This window comes from Monopterus albus, unplaced genomic scaffold (genome assembly GCF_001952655.1).
Source record: "Monopterus albus unplaced genomic scaffold, M_albus_1.0 scaffold18.1, whole genome shotgun sequence".
Classification (NCBI taxonomy): domain Eukaryota; kingdom Metazoa; phylum Chordata; class Actinopteri; order Synbranchiformes; family Synbranchidae; genus Monopterus; species Monopterus albus.
Genome location: NW_018127898.1, coordinates 6,680,213 through 6,691,002, shown reverse-complemented (window position 1 = coordinate 6,691,002; position 10,790 = coordinate 6,680,213). Strand labels below are relative to the sequence as shown.

The 10,790-nt window shown below is 40.9% G+C and overlaps 1 protein-coding gene across 2 annotated transcripts in view; it reads right to left on the bottom strand.

The window, feature by feature from the left end:
* The window catches only part of LOC109956053 (bone morphogenetic protein 7-like), a 17,323-nt gene extending 6,609 nt beyond the window's left edge, over window positions 1–10,714 (bottom strand). Inside the window, exons 1-2 of one of the 2 annotated variants that reach the window (XM_020592853.1) lie at window positions 10,172–10,714; window positions 5,148–5,337 (exon numbers count right to left, since the gene is read on the bottom strand). In XM_020592853.1, coding sequence (XP_020448509.1) covers window positions 5,148–5,337; window positions 10,172–10,553 — 572 coding nt within the window. In that variant the 5' untranslated portion in view covers window positions 10,554–10,714. The remainder of the gene's footprint in view (window positions 1–5,147; window positions 5,338–10,171) is intronic. The other variant, XM_020592855.1, reaches the window with a different exon arrangement.
* Window positions 10,715–10,790: the final 76 nt, after the last annotated feature.

Here is a 10,790-nt window from a genome sequence, read left to right as displayed (position 1 = left end):
GCTACGTCTAGGAGGCTCCACACCGGCTACGTGGGCATAGCTAGCTGGCCTATTCTCCATGGTGTGGAGCCGCGCTTCTAAGTCTGTGAGCCTCGTCTCCAATGCTGCTAGCATCTGACATTTATTACAAGTACCATTATCGCTAAATGAGGCAGAACATGCGACACTCTGAGCAAGAGAAAGGAGGAGAGGAAGAGGGGGAAGCCATTGCTCTCGGTTAAGCTACTAGCTTAGCTAGCTTTTAAACTAGCCGACCTAAAGTAGCAAGTTAAATTTGGTAGTTAGCAAGAACTTCTGCGAAACAAGTGCTTTAAGTGGTGCAAGCGAATGTTGTCACTCAAAAATTCAGATGAACCTAGAAAATAGTGAGTTTAATTCCTAAACATTTTGGAAGCAAGCATAACACAGTGCAAATACAGAAAACAGGAAATGAGTACGGTTTACCGCAGGAAACAGCAGTCCGTCAAAGAAGTGCTCAGTTTAAAAGGTGCTTTTTGATATGATCTCAAAAGTCTTTGTTTTTCTGTTTTCTTGGCAGTATGATACTCAACCATCCCTGCTCGCAAGTAGATAAAATAAGAATGGTGATGAAATGTCTACTGTGATGAATTGCTTACAGTATCTTTTCTTTTTGAATTGTGTGTAAACTGATTTTCATTCCTGAGTGAAATTGTAGGCAAAATGATAAACTGTGGTCTTGAGTGGTCTTGTAATATATACAGAAAGAATAGGGGAAACTTGTTTTATGTTTTTTGGCTGACTACAACAGTGCACTGGATTTGAATTGAAACAGTGGCTTTGAGGTTAAAGCATAAACTTTCAGCCTTGAGTTTGAGGGTATTTACATCTATACTGGGGGACAAGTGTAGGAATCATAACCATTTTTTATACATATTCCCCCAATTTTCAGACAAGAGCAGCAGGAAAATAAAACATCAAAGGCAACTAAGACATTTATGGCTGTACACTGGAATGTTGTTGATTGGCCAAGTCAGATATCCTGACATCAGTCCAACTGAGAATGTGTTTCATTTGCTGAAGGTGGGAGCCAAAAGCCCCAAAACACGCAAGAAGTGAACATGGCTGCAGTAAAGGCCTGTTAGCAGGGGCGGATCTAGAACATTTTGGATGGCATGACCAGGCTGGGGCACAAACTCAGAGATGGGTGGCACATTAGAAATACATGTAAAAAGGAAATTAAACCCCTAGATCTATGAAATAATAAGCAATACATTATTAAGAAATCAAATTGTTTATTTTGTGTAAAAATGAGACACACATAAGGCTATCTTTAGCTAACTTTAGCTGCACTCTTTGTTTACTTCTGGCCAGGGACATTACTTTTTTCTGTGTATACTAATGATATGCAGCTGCAGGATAGTAGTGTCAAATTGCTACAAAATGCTGATGACAGTGCTTTAACTGGACATTTTCTTGCTAATAATAATTGTGATAACTTTGCCCATGGTGCAATCATTGCTTTTTGCTGATCGGTGCGGATAAAACATTTTTAAAACAATACAGGCCCCCCCATCACAAATTCTACTTTCAAATCAGGCTGTGGAAATGGTTGATATATATTTATAATAAATAGAATTTTATAGATCATGTTGATACCGCTTACAAATAAAATTATTAGGAAATTAAAAGGCTTTGCAGGAAGTCAGAAGGTTTAATAAAGAGTGTACAGTAGTTTAACTGAGAGTATCCTGGCCTTTAATATTACAGTCTGGTATGCTAATATGAGGGTGGCCACCAAAACAAACTGGCAAAAATTGTTAAAAATGCTGGAAAAATTATAGGTCGACCACAAACTCCAATTTTCTTATATGAAACAGATGTGTGCAGGAAAGCTTGATATATCATTGCTGATCCAAAACACCCTTTGTATTCTGTTAGGTATTTTTAGTCAGATAGATATTGGTTAGATACTTTATGTATTAGAAATGTTTAGTGGAGATAGGATGTCTAGTTAGACTGTTAAATGCTTAGTCATGCTTATGAGTTTCTACAGGGTACATCTGGTCAAGGATAACTAGAGAGAAGAGTTGATGACTGTCAGCAGACAGGATGTTTAATATTATTATTATGATGTGTATAGCTGTAGCCTTAGCCATAATATTTTTTTATGTTTAATGTCACGACATGTCACTAGAGGTCGTGTGAGAATGTTTTTAGCTACACACCACTTAATCAACAGACACACACACATTGATTTTACTTCATGTTTTGACTACTGCTATGGCCAGCTGCAAAGCTGGTAACAGAGACGTCTCGGTTGACGTTTCTGTGTAGTATGGGGCTAGCCCAACCGAGAGGATATAATGTATAGGCCTGGTGGGTTCAGGGTCTTTCATCTTACATCTGCCTGCGCGCAGTATGGAGGTGCAAGATGCCTGAGCGTGTAATGTTAATTTTTACCTGTGTTCATGGAATAAATCAGCACTGTTTTGTAGTTACTTGGACTGTCTCGTCTCTCAGAGTCAGTTTGGTAAAAAGTATCGGGTACAACACCTATTATCCAAGAAAAAAATCTTGCCATGACATGCTGTCTTAAGGGCAGATTTCACAGACAATAGCTTTTTTACAGATTGACTTACAGACCCCTGGGCAGACGCCTGTCTCTTAGTCCTGCCGCCTACTCGTCTGTGAAGAGTGGCCTTTGTGTGTTTGTGAATGACAATGGCGTTGCCCTTAGCACCATCGTCAGCCCCACTGTCACCGATGAAGGGTGTAAATCTACTGGCTGTACATGATTTCTTCTTCTCAGTGACACCCCCAGGCAGGCTGAGGGGGCCAGGTTAATGGGGTACAGAGATTTTTATTATGCTGGTGGTAGAGCTTTGATTTGTGAGTGGGGGGGTGTCAGGACTATAACTGCTCTTCAGAAGATCTGTCATGTTGTTATCCAACTTGAGATGTAGTGTGAAACAGAAATCCGTGTGAGAGTAACACAGCAGTTGGCAGACTGACAGACAAAACAGAGCTGCACACAGTCAGACAAACAGAAACATGGAGGAATAGCCACCTGTGTAACAGAGAGAGTAAAGTGACGTCTTGAGGGTTGAGAGTGTTATTTGTGGTCTGAGCTGCGCGTTATAAATGCTGGTCTCCTGGGGACTGTCCTGTTCTGACTGTGCGAGAGTAAACTTGCTCTGGAGAGAACCACTGTGTTTTTGTAATTGACACTAATGTCTGTGTAAACAGCTACAGTGCTGACACTAACACTGGCAGAAATAACCTGCGGGGAAATGTAGACAGACACGACCAATGAAGCCAGGCCTGTGTACTAACAAGCAGCTTTCAGAAACACACAGTGGCAGGAGGTGTTTAGCTAAACTCACCTACTCTACTAGGTCACTAACATAAGAGGATCATCATGTGTAGTAATGAAACATCCCACATGAAGAATTCATGGGCCATTTAACTAAGACTGAGCACAATTTCAGATAAATCAAGTAAAAAATTGACTAGAAGTGTTGTACTAAACTCCCCCCACCCCATTCTGCTATCTTCAGACCTTGTGTTTATTTCCTTCCCTCTGTGGCCACTGTTATTAAAATCCACAAACTGGTATGGCTCATTTCAAAGACAGACTATGGAGGCTCCCTGTGCAGGTAGAACCCAGTATGGGAGCAGACCTGTAAGACCCAAGAGCCCATGTTCTGTAGCACAGAAATAGTGCAACAAAGCACGAGGCAAAAACCAGTGTTAGGATTAGTTTGGCCTTTCAAAGATGGAGAGCATTCACCACGGGAGAAACTTGATGGCACCAGTGCCACCAGTATGAAGTGTTAGGCTGGAGCCCTGCTCTGTAGATACATCCACTTCAGACAACGTAGACGTATCACTAACATGTGAGCCTCTTTATTTGACATTGTGTCACTGCAATGCCACCAAAAACCACAGGCTCTATGGGATCTATATTTCATATACATTGGTTCTCAGCCAGTTTTTACTGCTGTGCTACCTGACTGCCACAAGTGTCTCTGGTTGTCATGACCACATATGACATAGTTTTGGAGGCAGGGCATGAGGGACAAAGAAGAGCAGATGGAGAAGGTGTACTGCTTGAGATTGTTTTGACTCTTAACAGTCGAAAATTAGAAGGAGAAGTTAGTTAATGCAGCTTTAAGGAAGATTTTTCATACAAATAAAAAACCTCTAGCTTGCTAAAAATGCAGATAGTCATACTTACTTAGTTATACTATTTATCCAGGTTCTGAGACATCTGCCTATGAAATATTTACTCCAGTTCAACAGAGGTGAATGAAAATGAATCGATGGTGCTCATAGTAGAGTCTTACTGAAGAAATAATCCAAACAAAAAAATAACTAAACTATTTCAGTAACTATTAAATGGATTTGTATGAAGTGCAAATTGATGCAGGTGTTTGTGTCTCTGTCAAGGCGAACTGCAGTAACTCTAGCTTTTCCTTTACTGCCAACAGCAGGTCACAGTTTTCACTCATCCCATAAAATATTTCAACATCTGCTTGATTGGTGTAGAATTTCAGTCCTGGTCCCTGACGATATTGGGGTTCTCCTGATTTTTCCTTTTGAGGTTGAAATGTGTCATTTTTAGACTAACAACTATTTCAACTACTAGTAGATGAATTGCTGTGACATTCCTTTTTTCTTAAATCAAGTGTAATAACTTTTTATCTAGTGCAATTCTTAAATCAAATTTGTAATATGCTCAAACACTAGACTAAAATGCTGAACATGGTAATTATACATGCTAAACATCAGTATGTGAGTATGTTAGCCTGCTGATGGTAGCATTTAGCTTGTGACACCTACAGTAAATACAACCTCACAAAGTTGATACCGAAGCTGTAGATTTGTTTCAGTTTTTTACAATGCTGTGAGAACCAGAGAATAAAGTTGTATTCCCGTTGTACTGGGATGTTGGCAGACATCTCAAAACCTAGTCATATAAAACCTGAGATGACTAGAGGTAAGTAAACACATACATCCATATTTGTAGTCTGAGGAGTGGACCACCCTCTAGATGTTACATGGTACAGAGATGATGGAACTGATTCATATGTAGAGAGAGGAAAATCAATGGGAAGCAAGTCAAGGAACAAAGCAATAGAAAGTGTAAGATACTTGAACACGAACTGAAAAGCAAACAGTCATACCTGTTAGCAGGCTCCTGCAGAACCTGGTAAACATTGACTTTGAATGTTTCATTCTCATAGTGTTCCTGGATGAAATCCTTGTGAATCCTGAGCTCTGCTGCTGTGATGGCCTCTCCCTCTGGAATACGGGAAAGGTCAAAACGAAATTCCGTTTGATGGTGCTGGTACAGAAGGTCTTGATCCCGATCTACTATTAGAAGAAGACACACAGAGATGATGGGATATACAGTTAACTTAATCTAAAGAATGGTTTTCTGGCAGAGAGACAAGGTCAGAAACTTTAACATGTATTGCTGTCAATATATGATGTGATTCAGCAACCTGATCCTTCTATACTCCACACATAAATTATATCCATCCATCCATTATCTACATCGCTCATCCTGAAGAGGGTCATGGAGGGGCTGGAGCCAATCCCAGCTGACATTGGGTGAGTGACAGGGTACACACAGGTTGCCAGTCTATCACAGGGTTGACACTTAGAGACAAACCAGGAATTATATCACCATGATAAATGTTTTTAATTTTCTCCGCAGCTGGTACACAGCAAAAGACTCCTGACCATCAAAGGGTACATTTGCACAACCATGGAAAAGGCAAACCACTGGTTACAGTATCTGTCAAAACTGTTGTTGATTCAAAGGGCTCTCTGATGTGCGTCGCTCTGCCCACAGCTCAGAAGCACTGTGTCAGAAATAGGAAAAATCCTACTTCCATGAGTGAAATGATTGATCTAAACATCACTTAGCCTGCCATGCATGCCAAAAACACACTCATAGCCTCCCTTTTTAAATCGCACACATGGGTTGACCACAAGAAAAGGTCTGTTAAGGCACTGCCCGGAAAACCACAGCAACCAGTGTGCATTTACAAACACACACACATAAAGTATAGAAAGCCACACAGATGGCTTAACTACCAGAGTCAGTACCAGCCACACCTCTGTGATCATTTTGCCTTGTATCATTGTCCAGTGATTTCATTCTGATTTTAGAGGATAAAGTGACTGGGCAGCAGTAGCTGGTGGCACAGTAGCAGTCCCACCCTGCCCTGAGACAGCTGAAGCCCTCTAACACTCAAAGTTTCCAGGAGAACCGTGGTCAGAAAGACCCCAGAGCTTCCTGGAGCTTTCGTGTTTTTACAACGTTAGTCAAAGTATTTGTCCTTGGAGAGAGTGGTGTGGGTCTCTGGTGAAGGTGTGTGGAGTGGAGCAGCAATTAGCCTATTTTAAACACATCCTGCCCAGTGGCATACACCATGACATCATCATGACATCACCATGCGCCCCTACTGATGGCCCACTACTATTTCAGTGCACAAACACCCAGACACATAACACCCCAGAAGAAACAGAACACTTACATACATTGAGTCAGTGTCTTCTAAAAACACTTCAAATGACACAAAAACACACAGCAGTTCATCGTTAAGAGCGATGCATTCTGAACCCTGCGAGTCATTTGTTTGACTGCAATTAAATACTGGAATGGAACGAGGGGTGTTTTTATGAACACAATAATTGCTTGTAAGGACTCAGTGTGTTTACATTAGGGACCATTAGCTGCAGAGATCAGACCTCAGATATGCAAACTTCCCTCTGGGAGGCATTTCAACACTTCAGATCACTCCTGGCGATGCAAGGCCACACAGCCGCGGAGCCATCATTAACCTACTGCAATTTTATATAAGTGGGAGTGTTTCTACAAATCATTGTGGGTGGTTTTAAGATCTCACGATGTCTGCACAAAGACAAAACTTTTATAAATAATGAAAATGCCATCTTCTTGAAAGTTAATTGGTTCAGATGTTGTGAATGTCATTTTTGTATGACTCACGCTCAGTGTGTTCATTTGTAAAATGTACAATCTTTTATTTATTCAAGCCAATAGTAAATATTATTCAGCTGAACATTTTCTGCCCTTTCAAATCCATAAATGTGTGCATATGCTGAGATATGGATGGAATACTGTACAGGCTTATTAGGCACAGGCCCAGGGGCCCGAGGTGTCAGAGGGCCCCTAGACCAGAGTACCATAAAGGGACTGTTAACCTTTCTGCAGGAAAGTCAATCAAATGACTAAAAAACATGTACAACAAAGCAAAACAGCTACAAAAAGACATAAACTGACTAAATAGAGAAATAAAGACCCTAAAACAGCACAGTGTGTATAAATATTTGCCAAACTACAAAAAGAGACACAAAAAACTACAAAGCAATTTATAAAAATAGACACAAAATGAGTAAAAATGAACACAAAATGGCTATAAACAGACACAAAACAACCACAGGAAGACAAACAGACAGCAAATCACTGGGTTACGTAATCTGTGAGTCTTGTTGTTAGAGATGGTAGCCATTTACATGTCTGTGTCCAGGAGCTCATTGTCTCATAATCTGTCCATGTGTTGTGAGCTTTGTCAACATGTTTTAGACACCAAGCTCGTTTGTTGCACATTATTAGAGCTGCAATAAAGGCCTTTATAAAAACCCATTTTGCACATCAATACAGAATATAGGCGTATCAGATCAGTGGAGTACACAGCTGCTCTTTACAGCTAAGTAAAGAGTAAAAAAGAAAGCAATTATTTTGCACATGAATGTATAAATAATGAGGAGGCTAATGAGATTTTCTGGCAGGGCAAAAGAAATTCTTCATACAATCTCCTTATGCTACCTACAGATCAGCTTAGCGGGACAAAAGCATTTCTTCCTGCTTGTTCTCAAAAACACAGTGCTCCTTCTGTTCCTCAGCAAAACAGTCATTCCTCCAGCTGTTACAAGAGCTTTTTTTTTTTTTTTTTTTAATGAAAGCCAGTGACATTTCTGGCCATTAAGGAGGCTTTTCCCATGCTCTGCAGGTGTGTTGTGGTCAGTGCAAAAAAGCTCAAACTGAAGTCATGTGTACTCATCCGCAGGCAAAAAAGACTTCAGCAGCAGTAAACAAGAATGTCAACGGTGAGAAGAAGCAGAACAGAGAGCTGCAAAACAGCAACGACTTATAAAATCGGTCAGGCCTCAGCACCACATTCAATTTATTTATTTATACATAAGTACAATAGAAGCTGCAAATGTGCAGTGCAATAGCAGCTGCCTTGTATAATGTTGCATGACAATGAGAAGGAGGCTTCTGCTTGTGATTCTGGAGTAGGACCTGTGGTTTGGCATTCCAACAGACGTACGCATATGCAGCCGTGTAGCTGTGTCAGCATGTGTGCAGTGATGTGATATACACAATGCTCTCCAGTAAAGCCCTCAAATAATGGCCTCTGGATGAAAAAGAGGAGGAAAACTTTTTTTTTAAATGTCATTATCTGAAATGTAAATGATTTCACTTGAAGATTATTGATGGTCAAATGTGGCTGATACTTTAAAAAAGAACTACTCTAGGCACTTTCCACCTGCAGGATATTCACTGGGAGACGGAGCTGGGCAGCTCCACAGCGGCTCTCCCTCACACTGGAAGCTGTGGTCTTTGGAAGGGAAATACTATAATCCAGTTCAGTCTTGAAGCGATCATCCAGAGACCACCAAGAAAATCACTCTAGCACAATGTGAGAGCCAAAACTCTGCAAAAACCTATGCCAATCATCAGTACAGGAGGTTTGAGGGAGAAATAATACACACTCACTGTGTCCTTTTTCCTTCTTCCTCTGTATAATCAAACTCTTCAGATGTGGAACCACATAGATCTGCTATTAGTTTTATGAAATGATGTTTCCAGACATCATTAGCTATAGACTATCATTTAAAGGTTCACGACTGATGACATAAATTGTTACGTCCTGCACTTGTATACAGATCTTTTACAGGCTCCAAATGTTTTGTATTAACTGTGCGTTTGTGAGATGATTTTAAAAAATAAGTCTAACTGAGCCTCGCAAGGTTCAGCTCAGTCTCAATAACAAACAAACAGATGGTTAAAGGTTATTGGGAGACAAATCTCAGATGAACAAACTTCATTATTTCATATTGAGCTATAACTCTTGTCCAGTCCCTGAGGCAGCAGAGAGGTGTAAAAAAGACAAGGGTTGGTTTTGGATATAACCGCATCCAGACAAAAGCCATAGGGACCATGATGTCTCTTTGTCTCAGCATAGTGATATCAGATCAGCTGTAGGATCTCCAAGGGAAACAAAGGCAGGATTTGCCTTTTATAAATTTAATAATGTCCGAGTGAGCCCATACTCCCATCTGTGACCCCAGTGATTTACACCCTCCAAACAAACATACAGAACCCGACTAGCTGCAAGACTGCATGCACAAGCACCTGCAGTGACAGAGATTACTACAGCAATAACGTGCTCAGATGCAGTTTGTGTCTTGATCTTAGTCAATTTGTCTATCGCTCAACGAGGTTTAGAAATGCCTGTTGAATTCCTGGTCATGCAAAACAAAGCCGTACTAAAGCCTCTCCCCAGAGCTTTGAAGGGATTGTGGGGAAATCGGATACAGGCATGTTGTCATAACATTTACACCTTGGAATGCAAAGCGCTCGATTTCAAGTGAAGAAACTGACCTAAATACCACAATTTCAGAAGCATAGTAGTGACACACACTGAACCAGTGCACTCTGTTAAAGTTTGGTAGTGAAGAACTTGACATCAATAGGAAGTACTTAAAACCTTGTATCTTAAGTTGATTTACTCTGATAAAAATGTACCTCTGAACAACATAATATGATGAAGCTTTGTTTTGTGAGCAGTTTTCCAAGAATATTCAAAGGACTTACAAATTGCTTTTATAGTTTTTGTGAAAGTATCACACAAATATCACAGCGTGCCAACTTTCTATAGTATGCTCTTATTTAGTGGATATTGGTGATGCAAAAGTAGCAGATCTTGATCCTGACACTCAGGATATTCAGAGGCACATTGTATGCCCCTAAGGGTTATTATAAAATATCTTAAAATGAAATTGTATAATGCTTCTAAGCCATAGTAAACTAACATATGTTAAACACACACAACGTGTATAAACAGAAAAAAACGAAATTGAAAAAGACTTCCAAGAGTCAGACAGTTACCCAGGTTGGCAAAGCTCATCACCATATCTGCATCATTTAAGCGGTTGTCCTGTGGGGTCACCGTGGAGGAGGCCTGGCTCGGTAAAACGGGTCTGTAATAAGAATAAGCGTCTGTAGAGATCGTATTGTACAGGTCCAGCATGAACATCGGGGCGGCGATGTGTTTGGTATGAACGTGCGGCCGCGGACGATGCGGCAGACCCAGGATGGAGAGGATCTCCCGTTGCATCTCCCTGCGTTCCTGGCTTCGTAGCCGCCGCTGAATGAAGCTGGATCGCACCTCGTTGTCTAAGGAGAAGTTGGAGAAGGCGACCTGCGTGGCTAATACGCAATAACCCCACGACAGAAGTCTTATTAATGTCGCTAAGCCGCTTGTCACCATTTTATCCAAATTTTACGCGCAGGTCTGGGCAGTTCGAAGGATAAGACCTGAGATGCGATAACTCTTATAAAGAGTCTACCTACATGTGAGGAAGTAAAATTCACTATTATTTATCCACTGAGAAAATCCCTCCCTCATTAACTACCGTAGCGCACTGATAGAGCCGTGCGCTCTTCTAGATGGCAACTTGGGAATGGGTTTTACTGAGGCTGTGTCAGGGGAGGGGCAGAAATGGTT